The 24,849-nt window shown below is 42.5% G+C and overlaps 1 protein-coding gene across 1 annotated transcript in view; it reads right to left on the bottom strand.

Moving 5' to 3' along the window:
- The window catches only part of KDR (kinase insert domain receptor), a 48,052-nt gene extending 30,948 nt beyond the window's left edge, over positions 1 to 17,104 (bottom strand). Inside the window, exons 1-9 of the mRNA XM_025921387.2 lie at positions 16,751 to 17,104; positions 12,426 to 12,519; positions 9,698 to 9,894; positions 6,074 to 6,204; positions 5,675 to 5,843; positions 4,947 to 5,086; positions 4,087 to 4,264; positions 2,545 to 2,659; positions 2,289 to 2,452 (exon numbers count right to left, since the gene is read on the bottom strand). Of these exons, the coding sequence (XP_025777172.2) occupies positions 2,289 to 2,452; positions 2,545 to 2,659; positions 4,087 to 4,264; positions 4,947 to 5,086; positions 5,675 to 5,843; positions 6,074 to 6,204; positions 9,698 to 9,894; positions 12,426 to 12,519; positions 16,751 to 16,817 (1,255 nt within the window). The 5' untranslated portion in view covers positions 16,818 to 17,104. The remainder of the gene's footprint in view (positions 1 to 2,288; positions 2,453 to 2,544; positions 2,660 to 4,086; positions 4,265 to 4,946; positions 5,087 to 5,674; positions 5,844 to 6,073; positions 6,205 to 9,697; positions 9,895 to 12,425; positions 12,520 to 16,750) is intronic.
- Between the last annotated feature and the right edge of the window lie 7,745 nt (positions 17,105 to 24,849).

The raw sequence follows: 24,849 nt of genomic DNA, 5'->3' as shown, positions 1-24,849 counted from the left end.
TTTCTATAAGCATATGATTCCACTCCCATTTTCTCTCTCAGAGAACAGCTAGACTTGGAAACAGGACACGGAACTTCTAGCAACAGTCATCCTCCTCGCCAGCGGAGGACTTTGCACAAGTCTGGCCACCCTCTCTCTGCCTTGTTATCCCTACACGTTATCCCTACATGTTGGGAATAGCTCTCCCTGTGCTCCCAGTCTCAAGAGATCAGGACAGGAAAGGCATAAAATCATTGTGACTAGCGCAGTAAATACGCTTATTATGTGCCAGGCATCGTTCTAAGTGCTCTAGCCAGAATAATCCATTCGATCCTCATAGCCACTATCATTGTCCCTTTTACACATAAGAATGAAACAGAAAAGTCGAATGACTCGCCCAAGATCACCTACCTCTCGTCCTCCTCCCTCCCCGTCTCCTTCTTCCACTTCTTTCCCTCCTTCCTTCCTCCCTCTCTCCCTCCTTTCCTTCCTTTTCTTCCCTCCCCCTCTTCCTTTTTCTCACCCTTTTTTTTTCTTTCCTTTTTTTGGCTCCAAAGTCATTGATGCAAAACTATTCTCCCATCATCATCAACTTAAAGATCCGGATTATACTCTCAAATTTTGACTTTTTATGTTCATTTTATCTGGCAGGGTAAATGCTAAGGTGAATCAAATGGTTAGTGGCTTCATGAATTCTCGAGATGGGTTTATACACTATCCATTTTTACATCTTTGTTTTGTGCCCATTTGCTTCTCCCTACCCTACTTATGAGCTTTCTAGCTTCTCACCTTTCCCAAATCCCCTCCTCCTGAGTGGCTTCTAAATGACATTTCTGCAACCTATTTTCTTTAAAACACTCCCTGAAGCTGATGTTCCAGCAAAGAAATGAAGTCAAGCTCAGCAGACATACAGAGCAGCGGCAGGATATGTGGGGAAGCACCCTAACGTTACAAGAGAAGATCCTGAAGTTGTAATGTGCTGCGCCCATAGGGAGAACAAAGAATGCCAACAGAGAAGCATTTCCCAAACTGCGTCTAGAGCAAGAGATGAGTGGATTTCTCGGGTTGGAGGGGGATGCTCGGCTCAAATAATTTTGTTAAGCCCTCAATACTCTATGTCTCTCCCCCTGGAGAATGGCAACATACATAAGCATATTAAAGGTCCTGATAAGTCCTGCTATATAGACACCTATTGTCCATCGACTTAGCACCTCAAACACTTCCTTGACCAGAATACCATTTTATTCCCCATCCAGGACACTTTCAGCTTGAAAGAACAAAGTTCAAATCATCCTTAGATCAAAAACTTTTTATCTTCCCTTTAGAGCCTCAGAGTCAGATAGATCTTAGACTCCTGTTTTTTAAAAAAAAAAATTTTTTTTAACTTCCAGCCAACCAATGTCAACCTGCAAAAGCCTTCTGAGCTGGGATCTGCCTGTGCCTCAAAGTAGCAGCTTCCCACAAAATTCAAAAATGCTCTTAAACATTTGCACGCCAGGTGCACACTTCCATGAGACAAGGTCAAAGGCAACAAAACAAATGTTCCCGGAGGGGTGCTTATTTCACAGCATACAGCCATTGAATGTATCATCTACATCAATGCTGCATGTGACTGCTGAACAGTTCAGTTGCGTGGCCTCTTAAGCACGTATGTCCAGAGTGTGCTGTCCTACACCTCATCTCAACTCTACTGCTCTGGATCATTTCTATAAAAAAAATTTTTTTTTTTTAATTTTTTTTTTCAACGTTTATTTATTTTTGGGACATAGAGAGACAGAGCATGAACGGGCGAGGGGCAGAGAGAGAGGGAGACACAGAATCAGAAACAGGCTCCAGGCTCTGAGCCATCAGCCCAGAGCCCGACGCGGGGCTCGAACTCACGGACCACGAGATCGTGACCTGGCTGAAGTCGGACGCTTAACCGACTGCGCCACCCACGCGCCCCAAAAAATTTTTTTAATGTTTATTTTTTTTTTTGAGAGACAGAGAGAGAGAGAGAGTGAGCAGGGGAGGGCAGAGAGAGGGAGACACAGAATCCGAAGCAGGCTCCAAGCTCCGAGCTGTCAGCACAGAGCCCAACGCGGGGCTTGAACTCACGAACTGTGAGATCCTGACCTGAGCTGAAGTTGGACGCTTAACCCACTGAGCCACCCAGGCGCCCCTGGATCATTTTTATACGTAGAAGCCTGTTCCTGATGTGAGTGAAGCAGCAGGTGTGACAAAGGACTCGTGGCCTGGCTGTGTAGGAAGCCGTAATCGCACCCTTTATAATCGGTTTGGGGCCGAGAAGGAAAGCGGAACAAACTCACCATTCACGACCAGAGATACCACGTGGCTCTGTTTCTCCTTCGAAATGGGGTTGGTAAGGATGACAGTGTAATTTCCTGTATCTTTTTCACTCACTTCCATAATAGTCAATACATGCCCCACTTTTATTGTGTGATTGGACTCAATGGGTCTTCCATTTTTATACCTGTGGAGGAAAAAAATATTCTCGGGAATTAGTATAATTTAAGGGTTTGCTTTCAGGGGGAACAATGCTTTGCCTTTATTTCTAGTAGTTACCATTTTATTTCCGGGGGAGGGTAACCAAGGTACTTCACAGGCACTCTGACACGGTCTCCCACGATGGCTTCCACCAAAGATTCCATGCCACTACCAAAAGCGACAAAAGGTTTTTCTGGAAAACAGTAAAAATAATTACTCCTACGAATGTCAACTTCTTCAGTGAATGGTCATTTGGTTTAGTTTCTCACTTCAAATGAAGAGTCCGTGATCTAGGGAGTGTGAGTTGCCACAATTCAGGGATTCCCCACACTGCCTTTCCTTGGTCACAGTCCAGCTTCTCCCCATCAACTGGCCTCTGGGTTTACCTTTCTCTCTCTCTGAGGGGCCACTGCAAGCCTACTGGTTGCTCCAGTCTCAGTCCAAGCGTTTGCTCCCCTGGGAAGTTTTCTCTAAGTCCTCCAGGAATCTCGGGTGCGCCTTCTCCTCCGTCCCCCTTGCACCCAATACCTACCCACCATCTGCCCCGGGACTCAGTCCTCGGACCCCTTCTCTTTATCTGCACCTTCCTCCAGGCTCAGCCATAAAGTGCCTTTGACCCCTGACTTCTCCAGGTTCCAGACTTATATATCAAATATCTCCACTCGGACGTTTGATGGGCCTGTCCAAATAAACACACCCAACACCGTCGCCCCAAATCTTACTTCCCTCCCAGTCTTCCCCATCTCGGTCGATAAAACCACCACTCATTCACCTCCTCACGCTAACGATTCAAGTCAGCTTGCATTCTGTTTCTCTTAGGCCCCTCAGCCGTTGAGTCAATGGGTAGGTCCTGTTGGCTCTATCTTCAAAACCATATCCAGAACCAGATCACTTCTCCCCACTTCTGCCTCTACCACTCAGTCCAAGCCACTCACCAGCTCTCACCGGGATAAATGCAATTAAGCCTCCTATCTGGTCTCCCTACTTCTGCCCTTTCTTCCCTAAAGTATTTCACATAAAAGACGCAGCAGTCCTACGGAAACGTCAACCAGAGCGTGGCTCTCTCGGCTCGAGCCCTTCTATGAATGCCCGTATTATAAAATCCAAAATCATTACCCGGGCCCAAGGTTGAGTGCCAAATGAATTACCACCTAACCGGGGACGCTGACGTGTTATTATGTGACATGATTATCAGCGAAGGCGAATAAAAAAGAAACGAAGTTATTTTGCTCAAAGCCCCACAGATAGTAATTAAACCCAGGTTTCCTCAATTGCAAAGCCCTTGCTTATTCACACAGGCCCCTCAGCCTCGAAATAAAACGAAAATGTAAAAACTATCGTAGATAACAACACTCTGCTTAGTATACTGTAGTAACGGCAGCCACAAAAACTGTAACAAGTAAAAGTTAGTGAGCACTTGCTGCCTCGGCTCATCTCATTATTAAAGTTGGGATTTGAACCCAAGCCGTGCTCTTGATCTCTAGGGCATGCGGCCTCCCTAGCAAGAGCTCAGCCATGTCTTTTGAATGAACAAAATAGGAATCTCTAGCTGACCTAATGTCATTTAGATGATCTCGCTTTTCAAGGCATGGCATGATTCCAAAGGACAGCGTCGCTTACCGTGGACCCTGACGAACGTGCTGTTCCGCTTGGTCATCAGCCCACTGGAAGCCGCACAGGTATACCACCCTTGGTCACTCCGGGTTACACCATCTATGGTCAAGGTGCTCAAAAATTTCTTCATCTCACTCCCAGATTGAGTTTTTAGGTCCCGGTTAACAAGCTTTTTATGCTGATGCTGAAAAAGAGTTTACTGAACTTTCAAAGTCCAGCGTAACATCCCCTGGTAGCTTCTAGATACCCACAGGACCAAGTCTTGGCCCTTGGTGAATGCGATTCGTGCTAATAAGAGGTACTTCAGAACTTTTAACACCATCTAGGCTACCAATATATTTGGTTTCAAGAGAAATAAATGCAACCAACTGAATTAAGATTTTGAAAGCCTCACATAGTGGGAATGAGATGGACAGGTACCACAGAAACACAAGCAAGTATGATCACTGTTTAAGGAGAAGTATGTCTCATGCCACCTCTTAAAGACAAATTCCCTTAAAGGGAAAATAGATCAAAGACTCTGGAGCACAGAGAAATAATGCAACCTGGAAAGATGTAATCACCTAGAAAAAACTAATCTTCACTGCCTGATTATAGCATAGTGGAACCGAGTTTTTGGCATTGCATCTGTTTTCCATGGGTGCTATGCGTTCTGTAGTTCTTTTAAAGTAAGTGTGTGTGTGTGTGTGTGTGTGTGAGAGAGAGAGAGAGGGGGGGGGGGGGAGAGACAGACAGACAGACAGAAAGAGAGAGTTAAGGCCCTTACATTTTATCTGGCCAGACAAGTCCCTATCTCTCTCAAGCAAACTCCATTGGAGCTTATTATCAAAGTATTTAGAGGTCTGGCTTTGAACTGTTAGTGTTACCTTCAAAGAAGGGTATTCCCAGTTGAAGTCAATCCCCACATTTAGTTCAGTCCTCGCTGTACAGTTTAAGATGAGCCTCTCTCCAACAGACAGCTCAACTCCATGAGGGGGGCTCAGAACCACATCATAAATCTTGTACCCTGGAGCAAGTAAATTGAAAACACAGAGAAAGAGGGGGAAAACAAATATAACTTTGCATGGATTTTTTTTCAAAATGATGCAGCTTCAAAACGTGCCACATCATTTTTCCCTGGGGCCTCAGCAATACTTGGTAACTCCCAGCAAAATCACCCACAGAGGCTTACAAAGCAGACTTGCAGGAATCTCAAAGATGTTGCCCAGTGGATAGAAAAGCAGTAAAATTTGAGTAGTCAAAAGCCAATGAAGCCAGCTTTAGTAAATTACTGAATTTTCCGTAAAATAGGTATAATTAAAAGAACGGATGCCAAGCAATGCTTTGAACATTGAATTTTCCATAAAATACGCTCCGATAATAACACTCTTTTCCATCCTTGGTCTTGGCAAGAGAGGCGAAAAACTCAATTGCACAGAGGTTTATTTGGTAGAGAAGAGCAGATATAATGAATTGCGCCATACCAGATCTTGAATTAATATCTTTTTCAATATCCCTTGTCCTTCCCCCTATACTTTAATCTTCAGGATCTTAATATAGGAAGCCAATCTTTAATGTCTAATATTAATGGTACAGAAAGAAACTGTCCACTTACCTACAACCACAACTATGTACATAATAGACTGGTAACTTTCATCATTAATTTTTGCTTCACAGAAGACCATGCCAGCATAGCTGATCATGTAGCTGGGGATAGTAAAGCCTTTCTTACTGTCCCAGGAAATTCTGTTACCATCAGGGACAAACCTCTTTTCTGGATACCTCTGGGTAGAGAAAGAAATGCCAAATATTGAATGAAGCACTACCCAAAAGTGAAAACCATGTAAAATGATCACTAAAGAATTCATCAGTAAAGAATACAAATCGGCTTTATTTATTATCATGTTGGCCCTTCCCAAAGGATCTTTAACACACATGATTGATAATATATTATATAGAGGCTGCCCTTCTTATTATGACAATATGAGAGATGATTGAAGAAGACGTAACTTACTGCACAAAGTGACACATTGAGGTTGGAAATGGACCCAAGACATGGAATCACGACAGTTTTGTTTTTGTTCTCAGTGATGTACACAACGCCATGTTGGTCGCTAACAGAAGCAATAAATGGAGACCTGTAATCTAAAAGAAAATCGAATTCCATTAGTTAATGGTACTTACTAGAAAAGTTGGTCTTGTTTCAAGTTCATAAACTCTAACCGGGGAAGTGAACGATTAAGAATGACATTTCACACCAGGCAAAGGAATCCACAGGTTGGTATGCTGGCAACTAGCCAGCTCCAGGGACATGTGGCTATCGGAGTGTGTGTGTGCGTGTGTGTGTGTGTGTGTGTGTGTGTGTGTGTGTGTGTGTGTGTGAAATCTGAAAGAAAAATCCCAGAATAAAATTGACTCCTCTCCCTAGGATCGTCAACAAGTGGAGTATATTTTATAGGCTCCACATTTAAACAGATTGATCATTACCATGTTTTTCAAAATGAAGAAGCATACTTCATTTTTCATAAATACTTTCATATACACATATGCATTCCTCATATACACTAAACATTTTTCAAGTACATAAATCTTTTTTTTTTTTTTTAATTTTTTTTCAACGTTTATTTATTTTTGGGACAGAGAGAGACAGAGCATGAACGGGGGAGGGGCAGAGAGAGAGGGAGACACAGAATCGGAAACAGGCTCCAGGCTCTGAGCCATCAGCCCAGAGCCTGATGCGGGGCTCGAACTCACGGACCGCGAGATCGTGACCTGGCTGAAGTCGGACGCTTAACCGACTGCGCCACCCAGGCGCCCCTCAAGTACATAAATCTTAAAGTAATTTTTTTTTAATTTTAAAGTAATTTTAAAGTTAAATGTGTACACTTTACCTACTGAGTTTTACTGATGTTAAAAAGAATTCATAGTCTCTCTTTAGGCGAATAATGTCTAAGTACCATGAAAATAAACTAATGGCTTCCAAAGGATCTTTAAAATAAGCAGAAAATAACTAACCATTTTTGGATTCAATTACTCAAGAGAAAAATTTATGTGAGTATTTTAAGACTGTGAAGACTAGATATAAGATTAGTTATAAAATAATGTTCAGTGGTTATTGAATTTAGCTTAGATTTCAGCAGTCATTAATATCTTCAATGACAAAAACTCAAAAAGCCACCGTGGCAAAAAGTGGGAAGAAAACAAAGGAGATTTTCATGTCATTCAAACATTGTTCATACAATGGGGGTCTTTTCTTGATTTTTTTTAATGTTTATTCATTTTTGAGAGAGACAGAGAAACAGAGCACAAGTGGGGGAGGGGCATAGAGCGATGGAGACACAGAATCTGAAGCAGGCTCCAGGCTCTGAGCTGTCAGCACAGAGCCTGACGCGGGGTTTGAACTCCAAACTGCAAGATCATGGCCTGAGCCGAAGTCAGATACTTAACCAACTGGGCCACCCAGGCGCCCCGGTCCATACAATGTTAATACACTGCTGGGAAACTACTCTGTTCCCCAGAGATAGAGTCACTGTGGTGTGAAACTGCACTTGAAATCTCACAGAGATAATGGTTCATACTGCTATGCCCAACAAACGTGATCAAGCATTGACAGGGCCCTTCAGGGTGGTTGGTCCAAGTAGAGAAAGAGTTAATTAAACCAAGGAGAGAAAGGCAGCTAATTCCCTGCAACAGCAGAAGTTTGATTTCCTTCCCAGCTGGAAAGCACAGAAAGGCAGCCAATCCAGCCCACCACATGCCATACCCATTATCTTATGAGGCCAAGACCCACTTCCTGGCTCCATCCATTGCTGGAGGGAATGGGGTCAGAAGACTAAGGAAGTAAGGTAGGGACCGGGGCGGGGGGGGGGGGGGGACATTAAATAAAGGGCTTTCCATAGGGAATACTTCAATCCTTTCTCTCTCATTGTTAAACCTCATGACCAAAATCTTGGACCGCTCACCTCCTAGAACATTAGACTTAGACAGGAAGCAGAATTTAATGGTATACTCAAAGACAGGCAGTGCACAAATAAACAGTGCCAGAGATTGCTACTTCTTAATATTACCTACCTTTTAGCCACATGCTATGAAATATTACCAAGCTTGCTTACAGAACAAGTCTTTGGAAGCTAAGTTAACCCCTTACGTAAGAATAAAGCTATTCAGTAAATCAACTCTATTTCAGTATTCCAAAAAAAGGAAATAAACAAAAGAAACCCAAACAACCACCCATCCTCTCAAAATAAAATATTTACTGTAACTCATGAAATGAATTTTCACATGTCTCCAGGTTTCCTGACTCGGGGAGAAGGAAATAACGAGATATTATGGGAGAGGTTCATCTTGTAGTACTTCCAGACAGGCTAAAAGCAGGAAATCCTTGCAATCTTCTGAGAAAGCCTGATCTCCCAAGACTGCCAGATCAAAAGGAGCCAGAAATTCTCGAAGATCTGAGCCTTGTCTCTCTCAAATTCTGCAAAGGAAGGAGGAGGTCACAGAAATCTACTTTGGACTGTGCCTACACTGGGCAAAAATAATTCTCAAATATTGTGCAGTCCAGGAGTGACATACGTTATTTTGATGTAGTCTCCGGTCTTCCATTGCACTGACCATATTGAACTATGGAAATGTAAATGGAGAGACATAAGTGTGTTTCCCAAAGCTAATGAAATTCCTGTTCTGTAAAAGATGCTTCTGAAAATAAGTCTAAACCATCTTCACCTGCCTCAAATCCTCTGGGATATAAAAAATATATATAAATGTATAAATAAAATGTCTTAACAGCTCTTTTCACTGTAAATACTTAGTATATCCAAGCAAAATACTACATAACACTTACCTTCCCCAAAATTATCTGACAGGATTATAACTAGGTTTGCATAGGAAAATTAAGGTAGTGTAAGATTTTTGAAACACAAAAGAAAAAAATCATTTATATCATAAATACTTAATACATGTAACATTGTGTTTTATTCTACATGGATGTTAAACTGACCTTCATGATGTCAATCCCAAATTGCAAACTCTAGAAAGATGTGGCACATCATCCAAGATCTCAGACCACACAAGTGAAGGAAAGAAACACTGTCCTCGAAACGCTCTTTGAGGTAGTGTCTTCATTTGCACAAGAGGATGAAAATTGTTTTTCACAAAGTAGAAGTGGGAAAAGAAAAGTTCTTAGGTAGAAAAAAAGCTTCAGTGCCCTTGGCTGTTTCCCGGTGCATTCTTGGGAAAATCTCCTACCCTGTTTTAGATAACCTATCTCTCCATTGAAACCTCTCCATAACTCACTCCTGAATCTTCCTTTTCAAGGATTGCAGGTTCTTTTTCTCAAACATCAGAAGGCTTTGTATAAATCCCCGTAGCCAATTGTGAACACAGATTTCCCTCAGAAACAAAGATCAGAACCACACCAAGTGGGGAGCAGATAGGTCAACAGGGCCCAAGTTCCAGAACAAATCAATGAGTCTTATCCTCGGGGGAAGCCTTGAGAGAGAATTTTGTGTATTCCTGTTGGCAGACAGCCTTTGGAGCGAGCCTTTTGTTGTACTCCATTGTACTCAATTCTGCTTTGCGCCTCTTGTGTTTTATAACTGGCAAATCAAACTTGGGAAATGAATTCCATTTACCCACTTACCTTGAACATAGACATAAATGACCGAGGCTACGTCAGTGTCCTGGTAGAAGCACTTGTAGGCTCCAGTATCATTTCCGATCACTTTTGGAATCGTGAGCGTCTTACAGAAGAAGCTGTCACTGCAGTCCGTCACCTCCACTCTCTTCTCAGAGCCACTCTGATTGTTGGGCCAGAGCCAGTCCAAGTCCCTCTGTCCCCTGAAAAATTAATTCCAGGGAAGTATTCATGTGAAATGCCACACTAGGAGACTGTTTCTAAGAAAACAGAAGGTTTTGGTTCTCAAACATCTATAAACTCAACAGACAGATTCACAGCCTTTTTTTACCAACAATGACAGGCTGGAGCCACCAATGACAAAAAGCCATGAACTCAGCTTCAGACATCACTTATAAGAATTCCTGGGTTTCCTATTAATTAACTCATTCACTCAACAAATATTCATTCAACATGTGCTACGTGCCAAATGTTGACAAAGTCTGGGGATACAGCAGTGAACAAATCAGACAAAAATCTATGCCGTTATGGAACTTTAGTGTAGTTAGAAGAAACAGGCAATGACTTAGTGAGTAAACCTCTTTAAAGCCGAAATTCTTTAAAAGTAAGTACAATATATGGCGTAAATAAAATGTAAGGCGGTGATAAGTACTATGGAGCAAATATAGAATATGCAAAGAGTAAAGAGTTCTGGAGGGATAGGGCTTGATGAAGCCATTTGAATGTAAGGAGGGGCAGTGTTCCAGGCAGAGGGAACAGAAAATGTAAAGACCCTGGGGCAGGAGTATCTGGAGTATCAGGGGAATGGCAAGGAAGCCAGAGTGGTCAGATAAGAGTGGGCACACAGGACGGTAAGAAGTGAGGCTCTGGAGGGTGCAACTTTCTAAGAGCCTCGTAGATCTTTTTTTTTTTTTTTTTTTTTTTTAAATTTTTTTTTCAACGTTTTTTTATTTATTCTTGGGACAGAGAGAGACAGAGCATGAACGGGGGAGGGGCAGAGAAAGAGGGAGACACAGAATCGGAAACAGGCTCCAGGCTCCGAGCCATCAGCCCAGAGCCTGACGCGGGGCTCGAACTCACGGACCGTGAGATCGCGACCTGGCTGAAGTCGGCCGCTTAACCGACTGCGCCACCCAGGCGCCCCGAGCCTCGAGCCTCGAGCCTCGTAGATCTTATGCAGGCTGCATTCAAACAAAGGTTATTTTCACTGCAGCACTTCCCGGCAAAGCCCTATGAAAGACAGTCCACATAAAGAAGAATGCAACATCAATGATTCTTCTTTCAAAGAATCTGAAATTTCCATGAAGTTGCAGCTACATTAATGAAGTTACTTTAACACACTCCATAGCTTTTTTAGGACACAAGAAAAATTTTTTGAATGACTTTTAAAAGGGAATGTGGGATCTGTGGGGATTTTAAATAACCTCTGTTATTGAGGATGGTTGCGAGGAAAATCTACTAAGAAATATGTCTTCAAATAGCAAAGGTAGAGAAATAGCACTGTTACCGTGTTTTTTCCTCGAGGGCTGGGTATTGGTGACCCACCCTTGATAAGGGGACAAGGGTATCCTTTACACCTCTGCAGTCTAAAATAGATCTGTGTCATTGTGGTGAACACCTGGTGTTCATCAAGCATTCTCAATGGCGGTAAGCTGCCCAAGATTCTTTGTGGATCCCCAGCTCTCTTCTCAGAGGAAAACATCACCTCCAGCCATCTCTCCACCTGTTTGTCTCTGCCAAAGACACACTGAGAGGTTCCTGCAAAGCCTCCGGGTCGCTACATTAAACACCAAAGTCTTCTACCTTTCCTTCTGGGGTAGGGGCTGTAAGACAAACTTAAATGCTTCTTCTTCTTTTCAAAGAAGCCTGCTTCCCCAGTTAGCAAAAATCAAGCGCAAGACTTCTTGCTACCAAATGAGAAGAGAGGCATTCCACAACATCAAGTCAAAGCATGAAGTCCATTACTTGTGCAGAACACATACTCAGTAATATTAATGGCTGAATATTAAATTGCTACCCCAGTCATAATTTTATCATAAAATAAAATTCTCGGAAAACCATAAAATAAAATGTCCAAGAGCCATCCTGAATATAATAAATAGGGCCCAAATTCCTTCAACTGCATCCCTTAAGGATAAGTCCTCAATTCCACTTGTTTATCCAATATTTAATGAACATCTATTTTTTTTTTAATTTTTTTTTCAACGTTTTTATTTATTTACTTTTGGGACAGAGAGAGACAGAGCATGAACGGGGGAGGGGCAGAGAGAGAGGGAGACACAGAATCGGAAACAGGCTCCAGGCTCCGAGCCATCAGCCCAGAGCCCGACGCGGGGCTCGAACTCCCGGACCGCGAGATCGTGACCTGGCTGAAGGCGGACGCTTAACCGACTGCGCCACCCAGGCGCCCCTAATGAACATCTATTATATACTATATTCCAGGTGCTATTCTGTGTGTGTGTGTGTGTGTGTGTGTGTGTGTGTGTGTGTGTGTGTGCGCGCGCGCGCGCGCGCGCGTGTGTGTTGGCAGAAGGCAGCAGAAAAAAATGCCAGCAAAATCATACAAAAATTTTGGGAGAAGTGCGTTCTCATTTTTTCATTATTAAATCATTTATTAGAGACCTCATCATGTATAATTACATCTCTATTATAATTCTGCTTAAGGAAATTATTTTCCCTCAATAAACACTGAGTTACTTAACACAGGAAATCTGAATCTAAAATTAATCCTTACCTGCAAGTAATCTGAAGAGTTGTATTAGCCATAATTGTAAGTATGTCTTTTTGTATGCTGAGTCTGGGTGGATCAAGGGAAACACTAGGCAAACCTAGAAACAAATTAAATAAATGAATGTAGTTGCCATTGAGTCAGACCCAATAGGAAACACCTTCTATAAACAATGCACACTCTATACTTTAAAAGGCCTCTTCAGCAATTCATTGTGTAAAACTGTGAATTTACTTTTCACCATTCCCAGTAAAAGTTCACAAGCTGTGTCATAACAGGAAGAATGGGCAGATGGTCATAAACCAACACAAAAGTTCTGCAATTCACGGAGCTAGGGTGGAGTTCCTGTTTTCCTGCATTGCCAACTTCAAGGTCTTACAAAAGGATATAGGACATTGAAACCAAATGAACCTTCATCTGATGATCTCACTCCCTTGGGAAAGGACCCACTGACATTTCTTATAAAGCATAGGATGCACACATTTGACTAAATTGCTGATTAATGAATACTACTTGGAGAGATTTCTATACAGTTCGTCTATGTACCCTGGAGGGGGGAGGAGTGCCCCTGACATTGTCTCATTTTCCTTTATCAATTTTCTAGTGCACTTCCTCTGGTAAATGAACTGCCAGAGTTGGAAGATGGTAGGTACATTAAAACTAGATGAGAAGAACTGAGGAAAAGAAAACATTTGCCAGTGTCCATGTAATATGCCCATTAATATACTTTTCCTCAGAGAATGAGACTAAAAAAGTATGATGCTAATGAATTACAATTGAGGAATCTCAACTTATTAAACAAAACTTTGAGCTTTCTGATACCAAGCTTGTAACACAAGAAAGCTGTCTTTACCTACAAATACAACGGGACAGATTCTCACCATGGGTCACTCCACAACAAGAAAAAACAGAGTTCTCTGTGAACAAAATGCAAAGAGCTAGTAAGTATTGAAAAACTGGCAGAGAAAGAAAAACCGTCCACCATGATAGGGCCTTAACTAATATCCAGATCTCCAAAACACCACCTTAAAAAGTGATGGATGCTGGGTAAGCACCAATCTTAATATGGTCCTTAAGTCATATCAACTAAGAACAAATGACTCTCTACCCAAAGAAAATGAAAACACTAATTCAACAAGATCCATGCACCCTTATGCTTATTGCAGCATTATTGACACTAGCCAAGATATGGAAATAACCCAAGTGTCCATCAATAGATGAATGGACAAAGAAGATGTGGTATATATACAAAGGAATATTACTCAGCCATAAAAAAAGAATGAAATCTTGCCATGCGCAAGGACATGGATGGAGTTACAGAGTATTATTCTAAGTGAACTAAGTCAGAGAAAGACAAGTACCAAAGATTTCACCCATATGTAGAATTTAAGAAACAAAACAAATGAACAAGGAAAATCAAAAGAGACAAATAAACATACACTCTTAAATATGGAGAACAAACTGATGGTTGGTAGGGGGTAGATGAAATAGGCAAAGGGGATTAAGAATACACTTATCATGATGAGCACTGAGTAATGTATAGAATTACTGAATCACTATATTGTACACCTGAAATTAATATCTCACTGTATGTTAATTACACTAGAATTTTCAAAATAAATAAATAAATAATTTTCAAAAGAGAACCAGTGATTCTCTAAGCCTAAACTGGCACTGATCTCGTTGGGTAAATAAGACAGTATTAGCAAATATGAAAAAGTATGAGTAAACAGAATGAGCACATACTGAGTGCAAATACCCAATATACTGAATCTGCGGACCCCAGTGTGAACAGCTACAGGTAAAATGAACAACTGATCACACATATTTCTACACACTCACCCAGATGTGCAAAATAGTTGCTGATATAATTGTAGATTTGTTGATCAATATCCTTGTTTTAAAAAAAAAAACAAACCAGAAATTAAGTTATATCAATAAATCTCAGAAACTAATTGGTATTGGTACTGACTTGTGTTTGGGGTAGTAATTCTTAAACTTTAGGATGTGTAAGATATCCCTAGCCCTACAAATCGGCATTTTAACAAGTATTTCAGGTGACTTGATCATACATGGTCTACGGGACACTCTTGGACAGCTATTGATCTGGGATATCAGGATCAGTTAATCAGCACAGCATTTTCCAATATGGAAGGAAATAATTGCCCCAAAGTAGACAAACAGTAAAGCAACGTGTTTAAAAGCAACAGAAAAGCCTCCCAACAATGGAGTCTCACTTTGTTTAAGAAAAGGAAAATGAAAACAACTTAGTTGGATGCGTACAAATATCAAACATGACTGGGAAGCACTAGGTTGAGAAACGTGTTGAAAACAGTAACTTAAGACAATTTGTACAATGATCCAAATGAGAAAGAGCCCATTATTTGGACACATTTATGTGAGGGAAAAAAAATGGTAGTAAAGGCAAAGTTCTACATAGTTATGTTCACCCTACAGCCAAAACAAGAGTTCTTGGAGATCTCTCATAAATTATCGTCCCAGATTATCTCACACTCTAGCCACACTTTCTTATGTTAAAAAAATTCATTAAAGATATGTTCTCCATTCATAGGAAGCTAAGACAACACCACACTATTCTAGAGACGTGCACACAACAACAATCTTTTTCAGCAAGACTGTATCAATAATGATAATTTCAAATTCATATCCGTAGACCGACCAACATTCAATTTTGTTTTGCTCCTTTAAGCTTCATTCATTTTCATTGGCAGGTTTAAGTTCCACTCTTCAGAAATTCTGAAGAAATAACTATAAGAAGCGCATATGTTGCTAGTCCATAAAAAGCCCTTCTATGTTCAAATCCCCTAACCAAAATTAATTCATGTGTGTGCTATTACCCTTCCAGCTCAAAGACAGGAAGGAAAAACAACAGTGCCTCTGTCTCTAGAATTTGATGGCACCAATTATAGTCCAATCCAATTAAGTAAGTCACACACTCCAAAAGGGCAACCTCATCATTATATTCAGGGCAACCCGATTACAGTTACACTGCTGCGCTATGAAACACCCCAGGCTTAGAAGCAACTCACTTCTTTGTGGGATACAGAACAACCACATGTTCCACACTGTAAAGGGGGAGAGAGACGTCTTGTCAGGGACAAATGAGTGTCCACGGCGAAGCTGGCCCTGATGAACCAAGTCATTATCAAGAAAATTCAATAACTATAGACAGATGATCTTAACAGTGTACGAGTGTGTCTTTTTTAAGACTCTTTTATTTCAATATAAGGAACTTTCCCTGAATCATTTGACCTTTTTCTTTTTTTTTTTTTTTTTTCCTTTTCTCCACCCTCTCTCCTTTCTCACCCTCCAAAGAGTGGAAATCTGGAAATCCGCAAACTGTGGCTACAGAAAAGAGATACGAGAAGAGAGCGGGCAGGGGTGACGAGGAGCGCGAAGAGAGAAAGACAGACATTCACTGCACCAAGAGCATGTGTGTTCCTAATCCTGAAGGGGACTGAAATTGTAGGTGGCAAGGAAAGTGTTTGAGTGGCGATGTATCCAGGTACGGAGTCCCGCAGAGTAAGTTTTCAGATCGTGAACTTCTGATCATGCGCTTATCCCAAAGACCAAAGCTTTAAAAGATGTCACTCTTTTACATAAGAAGGTGAGTGTTTCTTGAAGACATTTTGGGAAGCTGTCACAATCCCGAGTCCGAGCCCAATTTCACCTTCTCTCTGCAAGGAGAGCGGCATCCCGCACCAAGCAAGGAAAAAAAGTTTCCCTCCCCGAAATGCAGCTCATACAGTGGGTGTGTTTGTGGGTTCCAGCCAGAAGGGAACGGCACACCGGGGTCCCTGCTCGACTCCTACAGAGGCAGAGCCTAGTGCACGATTAGATCCGAGCGAACCGGCTTGCGCTCCCTGCAAGGCTTCCTTCCCCGAGTCCGGGCTAGTGCGGTGCGCCTAGCCGGACAGCGTTCCAGCGCCTGCTCCCGCCTGCGGGAACACCTCTCCCCTGCCAGCCCCGGGCGCCCGCCTTCCCACGCCCGCCTTCCCACCCCCGCCTCCCGAAAGCCCGAGGGTGTGTCGGCTCCGCAGGACTTGCTCCAGCCGAGGCCCCTGTCGCAGACCAAAGTCGTGGAAAAGGAACTGCGCTCCGGAGACTACCGGCTCTCTGGATCATCTTGGGCCCACCAAAGAGCCTCAGTTTCCTCACTGGTAAATGAAACACCACAAAGTGTCAAGTCACTTCCAACTCTCCAGCTCTCTGAGTCTGAGTTAGATCCGGCCTCCAGGACCTCTCCGCATCCCCATCTCTCCGCCCGCACCCGACCTCTCCGTCTTCCTTCTGGGGAGTGGGCTCCTTACCCACAGAGGCAGCCCCGGTCTCCACGCAGAACCACAGAACGACGGCCAGCAGCGCCTTGCTCTCCATCCCGCACCTCGCGCCGGGCGCCCTGCCCAGAACTCGGGCGCCGGTTCTTTCTCCCCGGGCCTGCCGGGCGAAGAAGGCGCGGAGGTGGAACGCGCGCCGCAGCGCAGGACTGTGAGGCGCAAAGGGGAGGGTGCTCTGGCTCCGGCCACGACTTGCAGGGGCGTCTGCGGGTGCCAGGAGGAGAGGAAATCCCGGCTGCGCTACAGCTCTGGGCTTTCTGCGCGCAAGTGATGCCCCGCGCGGGCAGAGGAAACACAACCATCCACCGCCTGCTCTCCCGGGGTCCCGGGACTCAGTGCCGGGTGGGAGCGGAGGCCGAAACTCTAGAGCTTGGGGGCGGGGTCTTGAGGGGCGGGGCCGGGGCGGGGCTCCCCTCTGCCGCAGGTCCCGCCTCTCAGCCGGGTACCGGGCCTGGATCCCCCGCTCCCCTTGCCCACTGCATCTCCCCGTCTCCCCGCTGGCCTGGGACTGCATCTGCCCCCGGGTCGCCCGAGGCAGAACGTCCCAGGTGCAACAACCCCGTTGTTTATCTCCGTAGAGATAAAATGTAGCCCGTAACGGCTTCTGAGAAACTCCAAGCTTCAGTAGGTTGAGGCCCTCCGAGATGAGGGTAGGGGTGCAGACGGAGGGGACAGCGCCGTGAGCGCAGGCGAGGGACACCGAGCTTCAGGAGGCGCGCCAGAATTTGGGACCGTCTTCAGCGCCCGCGCGTTCCCGTAGTGACTGGGCGACAGGCTGTGGATCAGCAGCAGCAGGTTGAAGCAACCAGGGAAAAGCAGATCCAGAACCCAGGCGAATGCAGGATCGCAAACCGGCAGGCAGTGACTCCAGCCAGTACTGAGTGTTTTGCTTGGCCAGCAAAATTGTAGTTTAAAAATCTGAATCTGAATGTCTGTAGTCAGAATATACACATGCTCAGTTCTCCAAAGTTCCCCCTATTTCCTCTTATACCTGGCAGCTTCAAATGTTTTTAAGTTACCAGCCTAGCCTCCAAAGGCATTTAAATTTGAGACCCTGGCTTTCACCAAAAACCTGCATCAGGGCTCCAGGGAGCTGTCAGTAGCCAGGGCCCTAGCATCGTGGCATGAGAGCCACCCATCCGTGAGTGAGTGAGTGACGTTCTCCTTGAGAAAGGGCTTTTGTCCGCCGTGTTACCTGACAAGGACTACATGACTCTTCCTGGGCTTTTAAGCAGGCCCCTTTCCAGAACAGAGCTCCTAGCCAAGATACCCATAGGCCCAGGAGAAGAAGGCCAGCTTCACTGAAGCAATGAAGAGAATGCTCCCTGGTCCCAGACCCGGGGCATCCAGAACAGCTTACCAAACCTCTCCTCACACGACTCTCTCTGCATGTGTCGACTCCTTGTGGAGCTGTTTGGAGAAGGCAGATTCCTTTAGACATTTTTTTTCCTTCTTTTCTCTCCATGCCTCCCCATACTTAGCAAGTGACATCGAACAACCCCTAACTTCATTAAATAGGGATCTTGCAGATCCCTCTGTCTTAAGGCACCATCCTTCAGGAGAGATGGAGAGGTAGAATTATTATTTCTGCATCTAGGCCAAACCCTGCTTCCTGAAATATACACCGTGAAGTATTGCTTTTCTTCTTCTATGTTTATATTTGCTGTAGTTACTCTTCTGCTTTGCGGGCTCAACAACTGAAACACTTTAACTCTGAAATACAATGAATGTCTATGCTTAAGATTTCTTATCATATGAAAAAGTTGAGACTGAAAAGCCCTTCTTCAGCAGAGGCAAGCCTTTCACCTTTTTATTTTTCCCAAGCAAATGTTATGCACACATAGGTATAGGTGTATCGCCAAGGGTGGCCCTGGTGTAAATACCATGTTGGCATCTTTCACTTTAAATTAGAACTTGAAGCTCACTCTACGTTGACCCATAAGGTTCCATTTTATTCTTTTTAATAGTGACACGATGCTCCACTGTAGAGATGTACTCATATTTAATCTAGGAGGTAATTATATTTGTCAGAGTCAGGAGTATCCTTAAAGAATCCCCTCCCTTCCTGCTAGTAAACTTAGCAAATAAAGCAGGACCAGCCCTGACAAAGCTGGATGGGGGTGGGGGGGAGGGCAAGGGGAGGGGGGGGTGGAACCTGGTTTGAAGGAGGCCATTTCTTTCCATTTCTATCTCCAAACAATTCTTTAGGCTCAGGCTTATTTACAATTCATGACACTTCCTCTTCCAGGTCTCACTTAGGAAGATAGTGTCTCCTCCCAATGCAAACCAGAACCTGCAGGCCCATGGTAATAGCCCCCTTTAGCAGTCTTGGAGGAAATGATGCGTCTTTGATGGTCACAAGACCAGAATTTGGCAGGGTTGCAATGAAATCAGTCTACCACATTCCCTCCCACACAGTACTTAGAAGTGCCTTATGTTCATGAAAAATGACAAAGTCTGTTTTTTTGTTTCTCTCTCTTTTTTTTTTTTTTTGAAAAAGGTCTAGTCGTTGGGCAACACCCTCCCATTATGTGGTACCACTGGAGTGATTTTGTGAGTTAATCCTGCAGTACAGGTACACCCACCCCCTATCAAAGTGCCCAAGTGTATTCAGTGCTCCTAGATGGGATTCAGACACATTTGGGAGTGAGGCAGCAGAGCGTCACTAAGTGCAGACCCTGGGGCCACGCTAACTGGACTTAAGCCCCCTTACTATCCATGTGATCTTGACCCACTGACTGGTTGCCTACCTATGAAACATGAAGGATGATAATAGTACCTTCTTTGTTGGGTTTTTTTGTAAGAATTCAATGAGTTACTGCATGTAAGACACTTAGAATAGGACCTAACAGCTGGTGAGCCCAGACCTAGCACATAGTCAGCATCTGATACAGTGGGAAGCAGTCTGTGAAGGTCAGTCATACCACACTGTGTGGCGTCCATCCTGCTACAGAGCTCTACACTGCAAATAAGGCTCATTAATCTGCAATGGCCATTTTTGAGCACCTACTATGTGCTAGCACTGTAATAGAGACTAGAGTGACAATGGTGAAAATAAAGGCAATATGAGCATAAATGAGTGGTCATCACGTAGCTCCATCCAGGGCAAATTTAACTTAATCACAGAGTGCTCTGTATTCCAGCCACTTCTTTGGGTTTTGTGTACACAGAATATACATTGTTCATATCACCAGAGCACCCTACATAAATTATACTCTGTGACGCCAAATTTGGTTCTGGCACCACAAGTATTTTGGACTTCATATGTTAAAAAGTAAGACTACCAAAGTTTAATAATTGTGGAAGTTGGATGCCAAGTATGTATGGGTTCATTTTACTATTCCCTTTACTTTTACATATTTACAATTTGCTGTGATAAAAAAAATTTGTTTTAAGTAGCTATAACCAAATTGATGTCTGATCTATTACATTATCACTAACTTTTCCACTGTCGGTGTCTTGACATTACTTCTAGGAAACGGTGGAGGCAAAGAGGCAGATGGATGAGAATTTGCACTTTTTACTTCGTATGTTTCTATAACACTTTGTCAGAAGGAGAAAGTGTTACTTTTGCAGATAAAAAATATAAATCAAGATCAACTCTATGTTCTATTTTCAAATACTGCCATTTGTTGATTACATATTTGCATAACACTTTCTCATGTTTACTTCATTTAATTTGTTTCCAATATTCATTTATGCTGTAACTTACCAGAGCCTGTGACGACCTTGCCAGATGTTGGCTTGATTTCATAGCTTGTCAGTACTCATGACTATCATACCCTTCATCTCTCATTCACCTTCCTTACACACTTATATGTATTTCACCGTCTGTGTGACTTATATTTTTAACTTAAACTCAAAATAAATTTGTATGTTCGAGGGAAAAAGGCTATGGCACCACAAAGCAGGCTCACCTTGCATATTCCTATCAGTGGTTGGCTTTATTCGTAAAGTCTTATATCCTAATAAAATAAAGCAAACTCCTCATCCTTTTTGTGAAACATGAAACAGAATTTCATTAGTTGTCACCTGCAAAGGAAAAATCCCAGTTAAATATAGATGTCTATGTGCACTCCTGAAACTATCCCATATAGTTTTTTATTAGATCTTACATAAGGATTAATACAACACTTTTTTTACATGTAGAAGGCATGCAGGGAATTCAAATAATTAACTGAAAATTCACACAGCACAGAGACGGAAGTTAGAAAATAACAAAAGCAGACAACACTCATTGAGCACATCCTTTGAGCAGGCACTTTTCTGAATACTTCATCCCTTGCTTTATCCTTACAACTTCCCAAGAGGGCGGCAAGCACTATTAGCAATTCTTAGTGAAGAAGAAAAGTAAAAACAAGAAATCATTTATTTTTAACTACTTGAGTATTCCTTTGCCTTCCTAAAAGTCTTGCCAAAAAAGTTGTCTTATTTGTTTGCAAACAATTGATGCATAGTTTGCTCACCATTAGTTAATGACCTGATAAAAGTCAAGATGTTTTTTGGGCTTTTAAAGAAGGAGGGGCGCCTGGGTGGTTCAGTCAATTACATGTCCAACTTCAGTTCAGGTCATGAGTTCGAGCCCCACATCAGGCTCTATGTCGACAGCTCAGAGCCTAAAGCCTGCTTCAGATTCTGTGTCCCCCTCTCTCTCTGCCTCTCCCGCACTCTTGCCATGTCTGTCTCTTAAGGGTGAACAAACGTAAAAAAAAAAATTTTTTTTTAAAGAAGAGAAGGAGAAAGAGATTTGGGGAACACTTATTATGTGCCAGGTACTTTCCTTGGATTATCTTACTTTAATGTTCACAGTAAGAAGGCCATCTCAATGTAGAAGATGCTGTAATTATTCTCATAGTGGCTTGTGGCAGGGGCGAGGAGTGAGATCACGAGGTTTAACTCTTCTATAATTTGACAACAAATGGTAGAATCAGAACTGAAAGGCAGAGAGGTATTAAACATTCAAGGCAGACCCCTCCAAGCACATAGATACAGCTTCTTATTGAGGGCAGGTCCCTTCCAAGGGATGACGCTGAGTCAGTCAACACCAGTGGCTTCCTCAGCCTCTCTAGGATGATCACTTCCATTTTCCTGAGCAGATGGAAAGCCAAGGGTGACTTAGAGAATCACTCTCAGACAAATGAAAGAAAGAATGAAAGGTGGGTAATTAGATCTCCCCATCACCCACACCAGGAGTCCCAGCTTGACTGATCTTCACTTTCTACCCAACCTCTGTACCACTGATCTTTTCCTCTAAAGAAAGGTAGCTATTCCTATATACATAACCATTTGTGCATTTGGGGCATTTCTTTTCCATCATGGATTTTTTTTATCCTTTAGTCTCCTAGGAAACCTTTATTCAACCTTCATTACGCAGCTCAAATGTCCTTCCCAAGTGGTATGTTTTAGTATTTTGTTCAGCTGTTTTCTTCAATTGAAATCTTCCCAGAAGAAATAGGCAGGGTTTAAATCTTACCTGAGCAGGTAGTTGAGTTTAAAAGGATGGTTGTTAAGAAGCTCCTGGGTGGCTCAGCCTATTAAGCAGCTCGGATCATGATCTCATGGTTTCGTGGGTTCAAGACCCACGTTGGGCTCTGTGACAGCACAGAGCCTGCTTGGGATTCTCTCTCTCCTCTCTCTCTCTGCCCCTACCCTGCTCACTCATGTGCACACACTCTATCTCTCTCAAAAATAAATAAATAAGCTTAAAAATAAAACTTTAAAAGAATGGTTGCTAAGTTTTAATAAGAATGGTGAAATCCATGATGATGATGCTTATTTAATAAAATATATCTTGTCTACTACAGACTTATGGTGATATGTCTAATTAAATAGAGCTATTGTCAAAGAAACTATGGGGTGAAAATTATATGTGCTAGCTATGTATGTAGTATGTATCTTACATGATCATTCTTAAATTCACATTTATTTTTTTTAATGTTTTTAATGTTTATTTATTTTTGACAGAGAGAGAGAGAGAGACAGAGCATGAGTGGGGGAGGGGCAGAGAGAGGAGACACAGAATCCGAAGCAGGCTCCAGGCTCCGAGCTGTCAGCACAGAGCCTGATGCGGGGCTCAAACTCATGAACCGTGAGATCGTGACCAGAGCTGAAGTCAGACGCTTAACCGACTGAGCCACCCAGGTGCCCCTTAAATTCACATTTAAATAATGGTCATACATTTAATAAATATATCCAGAGCTATACTGAGTTTATACTTTGTCCTAGACAAAATAATATTTTGTTATTCACAGAGCTAGGGAATTTCTTTCCTTGTCCTATGTACACACAGCACTTATATGATATGATATATCATACATAATATAGTCATTATGTTTATATGAATGATTCTCCCTCAAAAGCAGAAATTAGATCAAATTCATTTTGTGCTGTCAGCACCTAACAGCGTCTGTGCATACTCACTTCTCATAACATGGACAAATTCCAAATAATTTTTGTCATTTTCTTTTCTGGTGGTCTTTGTTTCTGCTTTGCTTTCCCCCCTCCCTAGAATCGCATGCCTCTTGGGTATCCATCACAGTTATCTTTACAGAGAGTGAGTCGTTGAAATAAGGAAAACTCTACAACGGCAGCATAGACACAAACAGAATGAAAAAGGTCTTAATTTATTAAGCCGTGGTGACTGGAGTTTCGTTTTTGATTTTGAATAATGAGGGAAAGAAAAAAGCGTTTATTAGATTTGCATGTTCTGTGCAAGAAATGTGTGATTTGAATTTCACGTCTGTGCCTTTTGCAGATTGTAACCATTTTCCAGTGAATTAAGACCATCTCCCCCTTTGAAAGCTTATCGAAATTTTCAAGAACTGAAGAGTGAATTTTTTAAAAAAAAAAGCCTTTGTTTCCCAGAGAATTGTTACAAGTCACTCATCCTTCACAGGAAAAATGTATACACTTCCAACCTAGTTATATGTGTTTGCAAATGTGAAAAATCCTATTCACATGTTGACAGAAAAGAGTGTTTCCCAGTAATGTCACCTCACCAGCATTAAGAGCTAGTCAATGACAGCAGAAAAGTTTTATGTTCTTTGTATATAAATATAGTCTCTAGACTTTCCAAAACATTGGTGAGTAGTCCCTTGAGACACAAATAAAAATTCTCTGAGCAGTGTTTGTGAATGTTCATTTCTAATACTTCACTACCTTGGTATACATAAAAGAGAAAGAAGAAAGAAAGAAAGAAAGAAAGAAAGAAAGAAAGAAAGAAAGAAAGAAAGAAAGAAAAAGAATGGAGGGAGGAAGGAAGGAAGAGAAAGAAAGAAAGAAAAAAAGAAAGAAAGGAAGGAAGGAGGGAGGGAGGGAGGGAGGAAGGAAGGAAGGAAGGAAGGAAGGAAGGAAGGAAGGAAGGAAGAGAAAGAAAAGAAAGAAAGAAAGAAAGAAAGAAAGAAAGAAAGAAAGAAAGAAAGAAAGAAAAGAAGGAAGGAAGGAAAAGAAGGAAAGAAAGAAACAACTCACCAAGGAAAACCTCACACAGAGGGAAATTTTTAAATAAGATAAAAAATACAAACTCAGATCTAACTGATAATCATCCAAAAATTGGTCAGGCTGGTTATAGGCAGATGAAAGGCCATAAGGGAGTCATTTCATGCATCTGACCACATAATATAAATAGAAGTTCCAGATGTGGAGAAAATGAGTCTAGTAACAAAGCAACACATCGAAAATATTAGACATTAAAATGGTCTTTGGATTGTATACAAAAACACATACATTTTCTTACCCTAAGACAGCTTGACCCTGTTTTTCTCTAAAGCTACTTTGTGGTCTATTACTTTTACCTTTCCTTCATCAGAGAAGCTCTTGAAAAAGCAGAGGTCATCCTTCACCTTCTCTCCTCAAGCACAATAGCTTCTTCCAGGTCTTGACCTTGCCCAGCATCTCCACACCATCCATTCCCCTGTCCACCCCCTGCTGAAGCTCCTCCTTTGGTGGACGTTCCTAATATTGTACATGCCTACCTCTCCATCCAACCCCTTTCAGGGAAGTGGCTCCTTTGCTCCACCCTAAACATAGGGAATCTCCACATCTACTTCGGTCATTGTCCTGTGTGCTTTTCC

The sequence above is a fragment of the Puma concolor genome, chromosome B1 (genome assembly GCF_028749965.1).
Source record: "Puma concolor isolate L17-30 chromosome B1, mPumCon1.1.hap2, whole genome shotgun sequence".
Classification (NCBI taxonomy): Eukaryota; Metazoa; Chordata; class Mammalia; order Carnivora; family Felidae; genus Puma; species Puma concolor.
The sequence above is the reverse complement of the archived record's forward strand: the minus strand, read 5'-3'. Positions and strand labels throughout refer to the sequence as shown.